This window comes from Ptiloglossa arizonensis, chromosome 8 (genome assembly GCF_051014685.1).
Source record: "Ptiloglossa arizonensis isolate GNS036 chromosome 8, iyPtiAriz1_principal, whole genome shotgun sequence".
Classification (NCBI taxonomy): Eukaryota; Metazoa; Arthropoda; class Insecta; order Hymenoptera; family Colletidae; genus Ptiloglossa; species Ptiloglossa arizonensis.
The window spans coordinates 19872230-19891127 of NC_135055.1; the positions used below are offsets into that span (position 1 = coordinate 19872230).

The window sequence follows — 18898 nt, forward strand, 5'->3', positions numbered from 1 at the left end:
TTTCTGCTATACAATTCGAATCCTTAAATAAACAATACTCCAAGGTGAACTAGTCGCTGATGTATATTCCATTGTATCGAGTTTCGCGCTAAAAATAATTTCCACGAATCACGAACGTAAATCCTACGATCGAGGATCGTGACGATCCCCGCTATACGACGGTATAGCGTCGTTTCATATCGATTACATAACCCTTGTTATCGCGAGAAATGGAAAAACACTTGGCTACAGTGCTGCTACCGACTGGGCGAATTCACGGGAACGTCAACAGAATACTTGTCTTTCGAAATAAACAGAAAGTGACGTCGACAATGCGAGCACCGAGACGGAAGGTTCGAGTGGCTTTAATTGACGACGAAACGAACGTCTAGCCTAAACGCGTGCAAGTGTGCTTCGCTCCGTTTGCTCTCACGTTGTTATGTATACGTTCTCGAGATACCGCGAGCTCCAGATTTTATCGTACGTTATCGTGTACCGAATTTAAGGTGTTCTGGAAGTTTCTCGTCTCGCCCGTGAAACAGTTCGTCGCGTCTCGTGGCCAGGTAGACACTCGATTCTCTGCCACGTAGTACGCGTGAAAAAATGGGCGTCGAGAAGTTCGAGTTCGCCATAGATCGCGGCGGAACGTTCACCGATGTCTACGCTAGGTGTCCAGGCGGCAAAATTCGAGCGATGAAACTGCTCTCGGTGGATCCTGCTAACTACGAGGACGCGCCGCGCGAAGGGATCCGCAGGATCATCGAGCAGGTAACGAACAACCTTTGTCGAACGATTCAGTTCTACATCTGACGTCGAATGACGATTTCAGGAGACCGGAGAGAAGATATACGGGGAGATAGACACGTCGTTGATCTCGTGGATTCGAATGGGAACGACAGTCGCGACCAACGCGTTATTGGAGAGAAAAGGCGCGAAAATGGCTCTGTTGATAAACGAGGGCTTCAGGGACCTCCTTTTCATAGGGAACCAAGCTCGACCGAACATATTCGACCTGGTGAGTATAGTTAAGAGCTGGAAAGATGACTCGATGTTTTCCAGAGCTCAACTTCTCAGGTCCGCGAAATACATACATCAGGGATCGAGAGGAAGAGTTTTATTTTTAAACATTCCAGCAAGTAGTCACACCAGAGGTTCTCTACAAGAAAGTAGTGGAAGTTAGGTGCAGAGTGATACCTGCTTCCCCAGGGAAGTGTCATTTGGATACCAGGTGCTGGCGAACCGTGAAGGGCACCACGGGCGAGGATTTGTTCGTCACGCAGGAACTCGACGAGGAGAGGTTGAAGAAGGACCTGGAGGAGCTGAGACAGTCTGGAATCGAGAGTCTCTCGGTGGTTCTGGCACACAGTTACATGTCGGTTACCTTGGACTACGAGTCGGTTGCTCAGAGACTTTGGGACACTTTAGTCCATATTTGTTAATTCCAGGTTCGCCGAACACGAGATCAGAGTCGGTGAATTGGCAAGGCTAGCTGGTTTCGCGCAGGTGTCACTTTCTCACGAAGTTATGCCCATGACGAGAATCGTTCCCAGAGGCTTCACAGCCTGCGCGGACGCGTATTTAACCCCTCACATTAAACAGTATCTACAGGTATCGTTTCACATTGTCGTATCGTTTTGTTCTTTCTTCGACTATAATCGATCACTGTGTTTCAGAGCTTCTCGTCCGGTTTCAGGGACAAATTGAAAAACGTGAACGTACTGTTCATGCAGAGCGACGGTGGATTGACCCCGATGAATTCGTGAGTGAAACAAAATAGAGAGGCAATCACGAGAGAAACAAGGCTCGACATTGAATCACTGACAATGCATTCATCGACGCTGGCCGATGTTGAGTTTACTTGTACATAAACGATCGATGAAACAGCGTCGGTGAAAACAGTACGATTTCAATGGAGCCTAGGCTACGAGCCATTCGATGTGTATCTTTTTCACAGATTTAACGGGTCTCGGGCCATTCTCTCCGGTCCAGCTGGCGGTGTCGTTGGTTACGCGATGACCACCTATGGCAAGGAAACCAATCTGCCTGTGATTGGATTCGACATGGGTGGCACATCCACCGACGTGAGTCGTTACGGTGGTAGCTACGAGCACGTGTACGAAAGCACCACAGCTGGCGTCACGATCCAAGCAGCGCAGGTACAGTACTTGGCAGATTCGAGTCGAATAAACCGAAGTCATGCTTTTATTTGCGGAACGTTAAGTAACATTGGTATTCTTCCTACGAGAAAAGTACGTCGTCATTTCGGTCGCTTCTTATCTTTGATAAAAAGAATCGTAAGTCTATCGGAGTTACAAGTATTATAAGACGACTTGCTTTCCACATGGAAAGAATGTCGGTGTTGAGATGTGGAAAAGGATCTTTTTCTAAATCTCGAGACGGTGAGAATGTCCACGTCTTTGCTTCCTTCGCGAGAAAGAAAACTTGCGAAACGTTGTTGACAAAGAAAAGTGCAACACGAAGATCGATGAGACCCTCTCACCGACCTGATATACTCGCTGTCGTTGAGAACGAGTCGATAGTTGTTCCGGTTATCCTTAAACGTCACGAAAATTGGGTTGAAGTTGGACGTGAACACAGTTGCGGCAGGAGGTGGATCGATGCTTTTCTTCAGGTCGGGTCTCTTCGAGGTCGGCCCTGAGAGCGCAGGGGCCCATCCAGGACCCGCGTGTTACAAGAAAAACGGTCCCCTGGCAGTCACCGATGCGAATCTAGCCCTGGGAAGATTGTTGCCCGAGTACTTTCCGAAAATTTTTGGCCCGAATGAAAACGAGCCGCTGGACAAGTCGCGCACGATGGAGGCGTTCCAGACACTCACTGATCAAGTAAGTACTCGGTTATTTTGCTAACGATCGATTTCAAGAGGAAGAATTTTGGAAATTTTCTTAATCTTGGAGAACAACTGATCAAGGATCGGTAGATTCTTTTTTCTTTTGCAACTACTGTACCTTCTTTTTTAATTACACCACTGGTAACGTTACTTTGGTCCGCAGATAAACGAATTTCTCGCGCAAGAAGGACGCGAATCGAAAGCCAAGATGAGCATCGAGGAGGTGGCGATGGGATTCGTCAGAGTCGCTAACGAAACGATGTGTAGACCCATACGGGCTTTGACGCAGGTATATCTCGTCGAAGTAAACTCCTAAATTGATTGTTCGTTAAAAATTAACTCCACGGAGTAACGTTCTTTTAATGTTTTGCAACAGGCGAAAGGCTACGACACGTCTCGTCACGTGTTGGCGTGTTTTGGCGGCGCGGGAGGTCAACACGCATGCGCCATTGCGCGCTCCCTCGGTATGGGGACCGTTTTCGTTCACAAATACGCGGGGATATTGTCAGCCTATGGAATGGCCTTGGCGGACGTCGTGGAAGAGGCTCAAGAACCCAGCGCGGAAGCCTACGATCAAGGTTCGTTTGATAAAAATATTCCGAAACCAATTTGTTTGAAATCTCTATCGAATTTAGAATCGTTCGCGTATTTGGACCAACGTCTGGATGCTCTCGAGAAGAAAGTCCGAGTGAAATTATCCGCTCAAGGATTCCCAGACTCTCGTATAATTACGGAGGCATTTTTGCATCTACGTTATCAGGGAACGGATTGCGCCCTGATGTGCACCCCGAGCCAAGGGGGTTCTGTAAACAATGGCCCCAAACACGGCGATTTTCTTACCACGTTCTTGGAAAGGTGACATTTTTGATCCTGAGAAATAATGGTAAAATGAAACAGGAATGCTAACCGTGGTGGTGTTGGATCAAGGTACCAAACGGAATTCGGTTTCACTATGCCCAATCGTAAGATTTTGGTGAACGATCTTAGAGTGCGGGGAGTGGGGAGGACCGACATGGAGGAAGACTCGGTTCTACCATTGTCCAAGGAGCTCCCGAAATTGGAGAAGGCAAGTGGAGGCTGGAAGACTATTCAAAAGTATCAATAACGTAACTTTCTTCCTTAAAAGTAGCTTATTATTTCTCGAAAAACCTTATTATTATAGTACAAGTATCTGTTCGAACGGTACACTTAAAAATCGCAAAATCGTCTTATTTTCAGACCACTATGGTGTACTTCGATAACGGTTATCTAGAGACCGAAGTGTATCTATTGGACTCCTTGTCCCCTGGTCACACGATACAGGGACCAGCTATTGTAATGGACAGTCTGAGTACCCTCTTGATCGAGCCAGATTGCACAGCATCGATCACTTCTCGTGGCGACGTCAAGATAACGATCGGCCAAGGATCGAAGATGGAGGTCACGACCGAATTGGACACCATTCAGCTCAGCATTTTCTCCCATCGTTTTATGAGTATCGCCGAACAAATGGGCAGGTAGATCGAGAGATAAGATGCATGTAAAAGAACCTTTCGCGCCATCGAGAGTTTCATAAATTCGGGAACTACGTTCTCCCAAGGATTCTTCAGAGAACGTCCATCTCGACGAACATAAAGGAACGTTTGGACTTCTCCTGCGCGGTCTTCGGTCCCGATGGGGGATTGGTCTCGAACGCACCCCATATACCGGTCCATCTGGGCGCGATGCAGGAGACGGTGCAATATCAAATGAGAGCCTTCAAGGGTGAATTCTTCAGGGGTGACGTGATCCTCTCCAATCATCCATCGGCTGGTGGATCGCACCTTCCGGATCTCACTGTTATAACTCCCGTATTCTACGAGTACGTATACCTTCTTCTTTTACCTATTTGTGCCTCAATATTCTCTTTCAATTTTGTAGAATTCCGATAGTAACATTGACCGAAACTGTCACATTCAGAATATAAACAGTACCGATCACTTCGTCCGCAAACAATTACACAAACACTTTATCCACATCTATGAATATTTTTTAAAAGACTGTATATAGAATGTAAGGCACAAATGGGTTAATCGTAGCAACGATTCAAGGACGAAAGTGTTGACAATGAATCTCCACAGGGACGTGGAGAAACCTGTATTCTTCGTGGCCAGTAGAGGTCATCACGCTGACATAGGAGGTATCACACCAGGTTCCATGCCCCCACATTCGACCACGTTGCTCCAGGTGAGTGAATTTCGTATATAATTTTCGATCTCGTCGAATTTGAGACGACATTCCTCCCGATGTCTTTGGTATCGTTGTGTTTTTAAGGAAGGGGCGACCTTCAAGAGTTTCCTGCTGGTACACAAAGGTGTGTTTCGCGAGAAAGAAGTGACGGAAGCGTTGAGGGCTCCGGGAGAGATTCCAGGAAGTTCCGGGACCAGAAATCTGTCCGACAATTTGAGCGATCTGAAGGCTCAGATCGCGGCCAATCACAAAGTAACTACACCGGATCTAAGATGTTCAAATTAGACGTAAAATTCGTCGATGTTTGACTCAGGGCTCGTTGTTGGTGAACGAATTGATCGATGTGTACGGCCTGGAGGTCGTCCAAGCGTACATGGGACACATCCAACGTAACGCGGAGGTCGCTGTGAGAGACATGCTGAAGTCTGTCGGGAGGAAGCTCCTCGAGGAGACCGGAAGCGCCACGGCTACCGCGGTGGATCACATGGACGACGGGAGCCGTATTAAATTCACTCTGAGCATCGACGTCGAGAAAGGGGAGGCAGTTTGCGATTTTACGTAAGATTCTCCAATTGTAACGGAGTGTGATTTTCCTGAAGAAACATTCTTAACTTTGAACAAACTTCGAAATTGAAGCGGCACCGGATACGAAGTGTGGGGCAATTGCAACGCGCCTCGCGCGGTCACCCTATCGGCGTTGATTTACTGCTTGAGGTCCATCGTTGGTCACGACGTACCTTTGAACCAGGTAACATCGTGTTATTAACCCGTTGAACGAGAACAAGCGATCCGGGTCGTTTGGAAGTTCTTTATTCGAGCGGTGTGTTCGTTGTACGTAACTTTCCGCGCGATTTTCGTCCATTGTTAGGGCTGCCTGAAGCCCGTCCAGATAATTATACCCAAGGGATCGCTGCTGGACCCGTCGGAAGAAGCCGCGGTGGTCGGTGGCAACGTCCTCACTTCACAGAGGGTCGTTGACGTAGTTTTGCAAGCTTTCGGAGCTTGCGCCGCGTCCCAGGGCTGCATGAACAACGTGACACTGGGAACAGAGGAATGGGGATACTACGAGACAGTCGCTGGCGGCAGTGGAGCTGTAAGAACCTCCGATTAATAATTTCCTTTGAACAATTTCGTTAGAGATCTGGGTTTTGAACGGTTTGCAATGAACGAGAAAGGGACCAACGTGGGACGGCAGGGGAGGTGTGCACACGCACATGACCAACACGAGGATCACCGATCCAGAAATATTGGAACTTCGATATCCGGTTATTCTCGATAAATTCTCTCTTCGTACCGGAAGCGGCGGGGCTGGCGCCCACCCTGGTGGCGACGGTGTCGTTCGTGAAATAACTTTCAGGCAATTAAATCGCGTACCTATAAAACTGCACAGGGTGGTCCGTAATTGCGTGTCAATACTCCGGAGAGCGAATCCAGACTGCGTATAGTATACGTGGGGAAGAATTTTATGCGACTCGAACTTTATTCTCGGAATCTTTACGGTTCGTCCGGACTCGATTACTTCGACCAGAACTAACGAATGCTGAACAATTCCGGAATATCGATCTCTTTGTTTGTACGGAGCTTTCTTTACAGTCGAATTAAATTCGACTCGAAGATACCAACGCTAGGAATCGACCGTGGTAGATATATATTTAGGTAAAACACCTCTGGGGTTAGATACACATCAGCTCAGGAAACAATCACTGGGCGATTGTCGAGTTTCTCATTTCACGATCCGGATTTTTGGAGACATTGACACACATTTAAGGATCGGTAGGTTCTTACAGATTGTTTCTAGTTCGCGTTTCCGTTACAGAGCCCACATGACGCTGTCAGTGTTAACGGAAAGAAGAGTGCACCGTCCACCCGGTTTGGCCGGAGGACACCCTGGAAAATGCGGACGAAACACGTTGAGGAAAACCGATGGCAGGAGGATCAACCTGGGCCCGAAAACTGCCTTGGTAGTGTGTCCAGGGGTAAGAAGCAAACGTGTACAGTTTTATCGCGGTGATCGTCGAAGCACGAATATGAATTGTACAAAAATTTACGCCGTGCTGTAAAATCTTGCGATAAAATTCAAAAAATAAACCGCGGGACGCGCCGAGTTCGAGTATCTACGCCCGACGGGAACCAATTCGCGCTTTACGTTGCTCTCGTAAAGATTTTATCTCGACGGATACGATCTGGCTGGTTGCAAACTCGGTTGCGTGAAAAATTTCCACCCCGATATCACGGTGCGCGGTTATCGATGAATCGAAGTTGTTTCGGTGCGATCTGTATAACTTTTCTCGAATCCTGAAGTATCGTTGTGATCTTGCGTATCTGTTGTTCCGTTGGAATCTACAGACAAGGCCTGATCGTGGACCGGCAGTCGGTAACGTTGGTACAACGAATTGTAAATTAGCCTTTTGGGTGTTAAATTTAACGTACGGGAACTTTGTTCAATTCTTATCTACTTTTGGTGTATTTTTATTCGTGTGATCTTAGAACACTTTCATCTTGGAGACTCCTGGAGGCGGTGGCTACGGTCCACCAGGTGCAGAGGTGGAACCATCTGCGCAAAGAAATCTCCGAGGGTTCCTCGAACGTGGAAGCGTCTTCGAGTATCGAAAAGCACAAGAATCCGTGTAATAGCGAGCGCACAATATTTCTGTAGGTCGAGAAAAATTAATAAAACTGTCGTTAAATGTATCTCCGCTTTGTTAAACATTCATCGAGATTCAACCGCGTGAACAATTCACGGATAATAACTATCAGATGTCTCTTTAAAATTTTCCAGATGTTCCTCCAAATCCATTTTCTTAAAAACTTCCCCTACCTTCACGAGCCGTTAGATCGGTAGGTGTTTCCGTAGGTCGAGAAAACTTAATAAAACTCTCGTTAAATATATCCCTGATCCGTTTTGTTGAAAAACTCCTCGAGATTCAATCAACCGTTCACCGATAATTAACCAATTCGTCGATGTTCATTCTGCAATTTGCCAAACGTTGCTCCGAATTCATTTCCTTGAAAAATTCCTCCAGTTTCACGAGACATTAGGTCGATAAGATACTACAGAGGGAGGTCAATTTGTCCCTCCCCTCATTTATTCCGAAACGTGTCGATGAATCGAAGCGGCCGGCGAATCAAATTTACCGAAACTAACATCGATTTGCCAGCACGCTTCATTCGGCATACGATGGCTCCTGTTCCATTTCCGGTCGCAGTAATTGCTGGCCGAAATATCGCGAGCTTGTGCACGCCCGTACGTACACGCGCGCACGTACACTCGCGCAGCTCGAGAAATTTCCGATTACATTTCCATTTGCAAAGCAGCTACGGCCGAGCGGGACTTCTTAGATGTCCCCATTGTACCCGGTAATGTTTACCGTGGTCCCGTGTAAACCGTATTTTATACGAGAGATTTATCGAAAATGACTCGATTCCCTTCTTTCATAACCATTAAAGGCAAATGCTGGGGGGATTGTTATCGATGCGACGAGCCGCAATATCGCGCGAAAAAACGAACGAGCCGAGCTCGGCTCTCTATTCTTGCTGGTTTCTGGGCGCCGCGACGCGCCGCGCCGCGCCGTACCGCGCCGCACCGTTGGGTCTCCTTTGTGCTTCGTTCTTTTCACGACGAAAGACGCCCAGGGCCAAGGAACTCCCGTGGCACGAGGCATTAAAATGCAACGCGGCACGCGACGTGTTACGGTTCGTTCACAATTAGCTTGTCTGAATGAGCGGCTGATCCCGGGCGGTTGTACGTGATGAGCTGTAAAGAACCAGAGGCACCGTGGCGGTAACGCCGCTTTCGCGAAAGACGAGCGGCTGGCTTTCCTTTGGCCTCGTGAGGGGAAAAAAAAAAGAGAAAAGAAGAAAGAAAAAAGAAAAGAAAAACACCAATCACGGGACACAAGGGACTCTGATTGAAAAGATCGGAACGGACTGATGCGACACCGACGAGAAGCAGACGGTTCCTTTGTCCGCTTTCCTTCCATTATTTTTGTACCCTGGATCGCGCCGCGTGGGAATAGAACAAACAGCGCGGACGCTAATTTCGAGCGGAGTACTCGACGTGTATCGTGGTATTTTTCGACGGATGAAAATCCTCGAGAAAGGAGTCTACCTTCTGCGTTTGATTACGTGCAGGGATTGGACCCTACTTGGAAGAGAAAATAGATAATACGGGGGACGTGGACCGTCTACGAAGTTCCAGGATCGACTGTTTCGGAGTAGACTGCAGCAGATGTAGTCCCATTACGGCTCTTATTTCGACGTGGGAATAGAACGAACAGCCCGAACGCTAATTTCGAGTAGAGCACTCGACGTGTATCATGGTAGCTTCCGCTGCAAACGGATGAAAATCGTGGAGGAAGAAGTTTATTTTCTCCATTTAATTACGCAGAAGGATTGGACCCTTCTTGGAAGAGAAAATAGACAATACTGGGAACGTGGACCGTCTACGAAGTTGTAGGATCGATTGTTTTCGAGTAGACTGCAGTAGATGTGGTCCCATTACAGTTACTCTTTCGCTGTGGTCGAGTTGAAATCGCGGAGGAAGGAGTCCATGTTTTACGTTTGATTATTTAGGGTCTCGCGCGGGAGAAAAAACAGATAACGTAGAGAACGTGCACAGTCTGTGAAGATTTCGAACGATCGGTTCCACGACGATTCTCCTTGTCGTAACGTTGTCGTTATCAAGAAATCGTTACAAAGAAACGCGTCACGTTTCTTAACCATCTTGTTCATCCGATTTGGACCTCGAGAACTATTTCCCGTTTCCTGAGTCGAGATCTCGCTCGAAGGGGCGTCGTTTCGACTCCGTGGAAGACACTCGGGTCGATGTTGACGGTATTCCGGTACCCGATTTCTACAAAGGAATTCCAAAGCTTCACGGTCGTGTCACTCGGTGCATAAGTCTGGAAGAAGATTACGTGGAAAATCGAGGAGGAATGGTACGGGTTTTTCTCGAGGGTTTCATTTTTCAGCGGAACGAGAACTCGACGAAATTAACGATATCGCCGACGATCGTAAAAACGAAAGCGTTCTTTAACTAGTGTCTTCAACGTTTGCAATTCTGGTACGCGTGTACGATCGGTTAAAGCGCGAGATGTTCCATCGGCCGGAAACCACCGTAACAACTCGTCCAGGTGTGCGTCACCGTGACTTTAATATCGTCAAGAATCACTGCACTCAGCGTATCTCGAGCGGCAGCCGTTTCGTTTTGGTCTCGAGAGGGGGGCAAGGATCCGGAGACAAGCACGTCGACGTTATGATCGGGAAACGATAAAGTTTCGGTGAAAATTTTACGAATGCCTCGGTCCCCGCGAAAGAGGCAGCGGAAAAGTTGCATGAAAAACGACAGTTCGGTTAAAGTTTCGCCCCCGCCTCCGCGAAGTTATATCCTCCGCGTCGATACGCGCGCGTGCCCCGCACCGACGACGGTAAAACCGGTGCTCGTTTTTCCAGAAATCTCGCTGCCGTTGTAAGAAAATTTCGTACGCGCGTCCCGACTGCGAAAATATTTTCCCAACCGACGAATACTGACGTCAACGACCGCTGGATATTCCCCCACCGTGGCCACGTCCTCGAGATGCCTGTTAAATTCACCGACAGGTCCATCTGTGTTTAACTTGCTCGAAATTCCATTGGTTCGTCGTTACCCTCGAATCTTATTTAGGTTCCGTGATCGTAATCGCGACAACGCGACCGCCAGGCTGTGCAAACTACAATTAGCCGAGGTTCGGCGTCGCAGTAACTTTCAACGATATTTCATCGTTCCCGATAACTCTTCCCGGGAACAGCTGTCAGTTCGAGCAGCTATATAACAACGATTACGTCCAGCGCCATCGTTACAGATTCAGCGACGACGATCGAGGACAGCAATTCCACGATGGAAACGTACGTATCGTTTCGCGCGTTCCTCTTCGCGCTGTGTTGGTTCGTTTGCGCGTTCTCGGTGATCAACTGCGTCGAGAACATCGTCCAAGATGGCGAGCATGAAAACACGGATCCAAATCGTGGGTACCCGCGTTTCGATGGGCCCGTAATTAGGTCCGTGGACGACCGAGCCGACAACGACGCTTACAACGTCATTGTGAAACTTCTGCGACTTCTCAGCGACAATTTGGACCGGGTGAGTTTCTTCTGCGCGATAAACGCTCGCTAATTACCCTCAGTTCCGGGTGGTTCGCTCGTAGCTTTTTTCCGTCCACGAAAACAGGGGTACGTTCAAACAACGAAAGCAGCGGACTCTCGAGGAACGACTTCTTCAGGAATCTATTCTTTTACAGGGTAACGAGAAAGTTTCCGGGCGTCTCGACGCCTCGAACGAGGATTTTGGCAACGTACTTCCATGGATCCTCGCGGATCGCGACGTCACCGATTCCAAGGGGAGAGACGACGGTAGGTCGTCGGGTTTTCACAAATTGACTCGACGATCGCTGGCGGAGACGGAGACGACGGAAAACGGGGTACCGAGCAGCACGCGTGCCCCCGATAAAGGATTCTCCGAGCAACCCTCCAATTCGAACGGTAAACTTGGCACCGAGATCGAGAAGCTCGTGTCCTCTACGCTGGATCACGACGAGAATCCCGCGATCCATCCTCGCGTGGAGGCCGACGGCAACTCCTTGGAATCCAATCTCGGCTGGCTGTTCAAAAAGGGAGACGGAGATCGTCACGACATCCTTGAATCCATTTTTCATAATCAACATCCGGTGAGTGGATAATATTTGGTCGAATGTTACGAGCTCGGATCGACGCGTGTACAGTTCGAAGCAGGAAAGACGACTTCTGGATCAAGGCTAGTGTCTACAGAGGTCGACTTTTCACTTCTGTACAGTACATACGTATCTTGCATAACAATTTTCGGAGAACTACCGAAGCAGATGAAAATCGTTCTCTCGGAGAGCAAAGTATCGAAGCAGTCACGTTATTACAGCTTTACGGGGCACTCTTGCGTTCGAGTTTCGATTTAAGGTCGAAACGTTGTTTCGAAGTTGGCGCGCTATAAGTACAATCACTTACGCGAGACCGACGTAACTGTCAAATTAGTAACGCGCTGCTTACTGCAACTTGAACCGAGTGCATTCTCCGCAGATGCATCTTCTGGATCTGTTCCGAAACGGACACTCGGAGAACCTGGGATTCGGCTTGCCAGGGCAGCCCATTAGGAAGCTCGTTGGTTTCGTGCTGAATGGACTGGCATTGAGGCCTACGTCTTCCGACGTGGATCAGCAGTCGGACGTCAAATCCCCGAGAAAATTATTCGAGCATGGTGGAAACGCGTTGCGCAACGCGAAGGAAAACACGATGACCGGATTACTCGGTATTCACAAGGCGCTGAAACTGGGCCCGTTGTCCGTAAATTTTGACTTGGGAAAGCCGTGATAGTTCTCCAACAACGGGGCAAAATCGCAAATGCTCGACACGAAATCGCACTCGTTTCTTTCCGTGGCACGATATTCTTAATATTCAAATATTCTCACGTACTATAACCAATGAATAATCCGGCTTGAACGAATAAACTAACATCGTTATCAGAATCGTTCGATCTATTTTCCGTTCGGGCGGCATTCGTGTTCGTTCTATTTTTAAACAATAAACGTAACCGCGCGTATAATCATTTTGCCCCGTGTATCGATACGCGATAAAATACAATCGGTAGTTTGCTCGAGGAAATTTTTACCCGGAACATTTTTCTATCGTTTTCGACGTTTCTGTTCACCCTGGTATAAAAAAGCAAAAGTGCACCGTTACGTTCGAATAAATACACGTCGTACGTTTCGTCCTTTGAAAACAAATAGGTGGACGGCGGAATTTTATCGACGTTTCCGTTGTCTTAATCCCGTCCGAATAAGTAAACCATCGGGAGTGGATCGACGAACCGGATACGTAGAAAAAGCCACCTCGCCGAGGAGAACCGTTCGTTCGGTTTAAGCCATCTCGAGGAGAGAGAGACGGCTTCGAAATAAAACCAAGGAAACCCGAAGGACACTTATGGACCAGTCGCGAAGAAATCGCGGCGCTTTCGGAAGAAAATTGACCGGTTCTTACCGAGCTGAGTCATCTCGGCGAAGTTTTCGAACGAGACGTCAACGTGGACGAAACGGACCGATCGATAAATCGATCGAGCGAACGCGACAATCGTGAAACGATATCGCGATCGACGATCGACACAGAGGCAACGGTACACGCACGATTGATTACCCGAACAATAGTTAGCCTTTCCAGCAACGTTTAAAGTAACGATGGTTAATTCATCGATCGGTGTTCCTTAATTAATCATATCCCAATGCACAATGCATATTCGACGAGCGAATCCATCGAGCATTAATTTTGTTATGTTTATCCGTTCGCGCTAAAACTCCGGGGAATTTTTCGAATTAATTAGCACGATTCTTAAACGAATTCAATTACGCGGTCCAATTAATTGCATCGAATTATCGATTCTATTCGATTAGCGCCGTGATTCGATTGCTCGCGCTGCAAAGATTGGGCGCGGTTGTTTTCCGTGTTTCTTGCGTTCCCTCCCCTGTTTAGCGTTGTTAATTTTTTCAGGGCCCGTTCTTCGCGCGAAGAAACGATAACGTCCCGACGAAACGACGGAGAAACGAGACCGATAAAGTATCCCCCGACCACGACCAACGAAAATTCCGCGAGCGAAGAACCGCTGCCGTATTTGTTTCTGTTTCCTTCGACGCGGATTATTTTTCACGAATTACCCGGCGCTTCGTGCTTTATTCGTTCACGATCGGGACCCGTAACTCCGTCGAACGATCCTCGAAAGTCTGGCTTCCTCGATCATACTGTCTACTCGGGGAAGCGAGCACGGCGCTCTCGAATTACTTTGCTCGTCCAACGTGGAAAAATCAAGACGCGAAAGATACCGCGGCTCGTAAAAACCAAAGCACCGAACCCGATCCCCGTTTGCGAATCGATGCCCCGAGGAGGAACGGAAATCGCTTAATTTCCCGTGGCACGGCGGCGCGATGCTCGATATTTTTGCGCACGATTTCGTCCACCGGGGCGTATCTTCGTGGAACGGAACGCCAGCAGCGAGTAAACGCGACGGGACGCCCGTTAATTTGAAAAGTCAAATATTTTAAATAATCCCGACCGAGGATTATCGAAGATACGAATTTCTTGGAAAAGAAAAGGAAACGATCGTCGCGCGAATCTACCCGACTTTAACGTTTCGTTGAAGAAAGGTTCGGTAAGAGACAACGTGTACTCGGTTTAGAGAATTCTTTGGTTTATTGGTACGTGGTTCCATGTATATAGTCTTACAGTGTTTGCTTTGGGGTACAGTAGGTCGGTGTGAGGACTAGGGCAAAGTTCAGCTGTTATCCAACTACCGTCATTCCTGGACTATGGGTTTGTTGTCGGTGAGTTGTAAGGGCAATCTATCTGGTGATAGATTATCTCTGAACGATGACTCGTTTGATACGAGTGTACAGTCGGGAGCTGGAAAGATGGCTTCTGAATCCAAGGGCTGTAGGTCTTCGAAGATCGATCGTAAAGTCTGACCTTGCACGATTCCTAATTTCCTTCAGAGGTCATCTTTTCAACTCTGCACAGTACATAGAACGACACTTCATACTTCTGCCTGAAATACAATTATCCATGTATTGGTATTCTTCCGAAAGATCGGTACGAAAGGATTTCGATCGTTTTATCACTGTCACCGAATGGGATTATGTTCCTCTTGTGCATCGAGGGCTTGTAACAATCACAAATCCTTCGACTTTAACGAAGGAAAGTAATGAAGGGAAGATGACGCGCGATTCTAGCGAAAAGAATACCAGTGTAGCTATTGTTCTAATCCAGGTACGGGAAGGTTCTCCAGGAGTCACTGGAGCCTTTTTTTGCCACCTTCCACTCCGTTGTTCGACCACGTTGGTATAATAACCGTACGTCTAATATCTACTAGCTCGCAATATTTCCAACGAGTACGTTTTTGATTGTAAATAATCGTTGGAAATGTCCATTCGACGGTTTCCTCTGGAAACTCACTGGAATCTCGTCGAGGGTAGGTCGGGTCTGCGACATCCCGAACATCCGAATAAATCACACGTTTCGTGTGACGCTTACGAATTACCCATTCGAAAAGTGGGGTACGAGACTCGCGGAAGGAAAAACCGGGAAAACTTGGTTAGAGAATAACCGATGTATCCATTTAACTGGAAACGGTATCAATTCGCGTAAGAAGTTGCGTTTGGTTCGCGCGTTTGCGATGGTCGACACGCGTGTACGCGTGTTGTTCGTGGACCGAATGGAAACGGAAACTCGCGTAACACGGTGAACGATAAAGGGGTGGTCACCCTCTGCCGGTGGCACGTTACCAACGGAACCACCGACATAAATCGTATTCCTCCCTATACCAGGACCACGTGTAACACGTCCCTGTAAGTGTATGCAGGGGCTGATCTTCCAGAGGAAACGTTCCCACCGTACAAGCGTTCCCGCGCGCCATCGATGCTTGTCTCGGCCCGATCTCTCGCATAAATTCCTGCACGGCTCTCCTCCAGCCCCGTAGGAAGGGGGTGGGCCCTAAAAGAATAATTCCCCGACTCATCGTTTCTTACGAAGCCTCTATTTATCTTTCATCGCCCGTATTTTAATGGCCGGCACCCGGTGCGCGTTACGGGACCGAAATTGCCGATGTTGCCCGAACCCTGCCACTTTGTGCGCAACGCTCTCGTATTTCGCTTGGAAAAGTTTCATACGGTACCGACGGAAGTACTTGTAAAATAAAATGCAACATGGAAATTCGTTCGCAACAATCCACTCGATGCTTTCGTTTAAAACTCGGCAAATTGTGTCCGGTACTGTCAACATTGTACGTGGAAAACAACGGGCTTCCTTCCGACGAAAGGAACGTTTGCAGAGCAGTCGGAAATAAACCGCGACGACTCGAGTCCAAGGGATGAAATCGTCGGTGGTACAAAGAAGCTTCTTAAATAAAAGTTTGTCGGTACCCGAGAGGAAAAGTATCATCGACGGACCGATACAAAATTTTAATTCCTCTTTACCGTTACGCGACGATCGACATTGTCGCTCGAGAAAATAAGCCGTGTTTGTCACGAATTTCTTGCCGACGAGAATCCGTTTAATCTCTTTTACAGAATTCTTCGAGTGATTGAAATTTCGAATTTGACGAACTATGTACAGTATTACCAGCGGGCTCCGTAACGTCTCGTGCTGCTACAGGAAACGAGCAGGGTCGACTATGCGAAGCTCGGTTTCGGCAAAATTCGAATTAAACGGAGTTTCAGTGTACCCAGATTGTTGAGATAACCGCTTTTTAAACTATTCACGATGACACCCTGCCACGTATTGCGGTCACAGTTGAAATACACTTCGCACATATCCGTGACCGCGTATTCTGTCCAGCATCTGCGTGGCCCGATCCCGCAAACCGATGCGCGATGCAGTTGTCTCGAACGAATCGCATCTAGAAAAAAAGGGTCGGTTCTCCTCGAGAAGCGACACCGGAGGAGTACAGAGGTGAAATTAGGCGTAAGAGAGACGAGCGGATCGGAAACGATGTAAAAGCGGACATCGAAGTTCCGGTTCCCTTCGTCTACGGATTATCGAGCCTTCGCTCTATCTCGCGTGCTCGAGATTGCCGTCCCATCTTCTTACGTACTAAACGAGACAAGTTCGTTTCGAGTACGAAGTATCGTAGCTTCACGGGAAGACTTTGTCGAAGCTCTAAAAGAAACAGGGAAGAGTTTACGAGCGTAATAGGCGTATCTCCGAACTAACGAGATGCCGGATGTTGAATTTTAAACAGAGTTAGACGCCTCACGGGACGATCGCGCGAAAACTTGGCGAGAAAGTTGATCGACGAGCGTCACACGGTGTTCTCGCGAGCATGGATCGCTTCTTCGTTCTAATTTCTTTTTTTTTTTTCCTTTTTTTTTTTCTCTCCGCCCGACGACGAGCAACCATCTCGGCTCGTTCCGGTGTTTGCTCAATATTAGAACGGCCCCAGCGTAATGACGTAAGGGGGAGGAACGAGCGGAAGCAACTGCGGAAAAACGAGGAGCGAAGACGTGTTTGCCGGTCCTGCGGAGCATTGTCTCGTAATGGTATGCGAAACTCTTTAGAAGTTCTTTCGAATTTGGGTCGCGCGCCGGTGCAGAGTCGTTTCGCGTTGCAAAGTCAACCGTTTCGCGGAATCTCGCCTCGATTACGGGGAATCTTTCGTACGGGACCACCGTGTTCTCTCGATTGGAGACAGATTCGACCAACGCGATCGCTGCACTCCCCGTTCCTCTTCCATCTCGCAAAGACGAGAACCACTTGGCGCGAGTTTCGCGTTGTACCGTCTACGAACAACGAAACTCGCGTCTGCGACTCCACCGATCGGAGATTACGAACTGTACGAGTATCCATTGCGATCGGAGGATCGGAGTCGGAACAATTAGTCAACTATTCGAATCGTCAAGGGGTTCGGAGGAAACTAGGATCTAATTTCTGGTAAGTATGTTTACTCTTGGGTAATTTTCGCCGCTGAAGATTAACACGCAGAATGAGAATATTGTTTGCAGAATCGGGTCATTGTATGTTCTCGATATAGGAGAATTTATGCACCGACATAGAATTTTCACGGTACAGGAAACGGTGAAATTCTTTTGTACCGGCGTTCTTTTCATATTGAATTCGTTTTCCTCGCGGGAAGAACAGCCAGTGGTTAGCTAATGCGATTCGTTTCGTTCCTCGCTCGTTTACGGTTCTCTCGACCTCCGTGCTGTGTAATCTTCTCGCTACTCTTATCGAGGGAGCACTGTGCACGACGAAAATCGTAGCTCGAAGATATCGGGGACAGTTCAACGGGAGCTCGTGATCGTTTCTCTGTCCACCGTGAAACTGTTCCGCTCGATCGCGAAACACCGGACGATCGTTTTCACGACGATGTTCCTTCGAGGTTTCTCGAAGGTTGGATTCGAGACGCTTCGATCTGTCGCGATGTCGAGGGTCTCCTCGATGCTCAAACTAGTGAAGCGTTTACCCGGTTGTAGCCCGGTTGGGAATAATTCGGGGAAGGGACTCGGTTTCGAGCTAAGGAAATTCGCGTTCAATTTGTCGGGATACAACAAGTACGGGCTGTACACTTGCGACGTGATCGACGAGAGCGATCCCATCGTGGCGGAGGCTCTTCGTAGACTGCCGAAGAACGTGCTGGAGTACAGAACTTTTAGGTATCATCTCGAATACAACAGTTGTGTTGTGACCGCTTTGTAATTTTCTCGATGAATTTCAACACGCTCGCGTACATCGCTCGCGGTTTCGGTTCCCCCGAACTATGTGACCCACGAGCGCGCGGGATTCTGGAATTTCCAGGATCATACGAGCGATCCAGACGGACTTTCTGAAAATCCATCTGCCCAAGGAGAAATGGATCACGTACGAGCAAGACCTCGAATACCGATATCTCGATCCGTATCTGGAAGAAGTCCGTGAGGAGAGAATAGAGATTTACGAGTTCGGTTGCGTTAACTATAAGGAGGACGACTGGCCCGCGGGCGCGGTGAAATAAAATGGAAACGGAGACCAGACACGACCCTTCTTTTCGTCCATGTTCTGAAATATGCATGAGGGATATGCCAAAAACCGGACACGCTGAAAGAACTTTGAAGAATAACCGGCACGAGTCGTTCGTTCCGAAATTCATGCAAACGTATTTCTACGGATCGATGCGAGACTGGTTCCTAATTGTAATTCGTCACTTTCAGATTCGTGTTCAACAATAAGTGTTACCATTGTACATAGTAGCGATTGGTAGTGATTCAATACACGAATTAAAGACGCTTAAACCGCGAACTCCGCGCGCACGCGTACCTAGTTCGGTACAGGGGAGGGGATCGGGCC

The 18898-nt window shown here is 48.1% G+C and overlaps 2 protein-coding genes across 2 annotated transcripts; both read left to right on the forward strand.

Moving 5' to 3' along the window:
* Positions 1 to 13: 13 nt before the first annotated feature.
* Positions 14 to 7726, forward strand: LOC143150719 (5-oxoprolinase). Its single transcript, XM_076319163.1, has 21 exons — positions 14 to 747; positions 809 to 994; positions 1113 to 1351; positions 1425 to 1587; positions 1653 to 1738; positions 1934 to 2135; positions 2562 to 2822; positions 2991 to 3116; positions 3204 to 3405; positions 3463 to 3682; positions 3755 to 3893; positions 4046 to 4323; positions 4407 to 4667; positions 4927 to 5032; positions 5120 to 5287; positions 5349 to 5593; positions 5672 to 5783; positions 5904 to 6128; positions 6211 to 6392; positions 6852 to 7011; positions 7523 to 7726. The coding sequence occupies exons 1-21, from the start codon at positions 583 to 585 to the stop codon at positions 7664 to 7666; spliced, it is 3870 nt and encodes a 1289-aa protein (XP_076175278.1). The 5' UTR covers positions 14 to 582; the 3' UTR covers positions 7667 to 7726.
* A 10215-nt stretch (positions 7727 to 17941) lies between these two features.
* Positions 17942 to 18566, forward strand: LOC143150690 (cytochrome b-c1 complex subunit 7). Its single transcript, XM_076319138.1, has 2 exons — positions 17942 to 18228; positions 18371 to 18566. The coding sequence occupies exons 1-2, from the start codon at positions 17942 to 17944 to the stop codon at positions 18564 to 18566; spliced, it is 483 nt and encodes a 160-aa protein (XP_076175253.1).
* Positions 18567 to 18898: the final 332 nt, after the last annotated feature.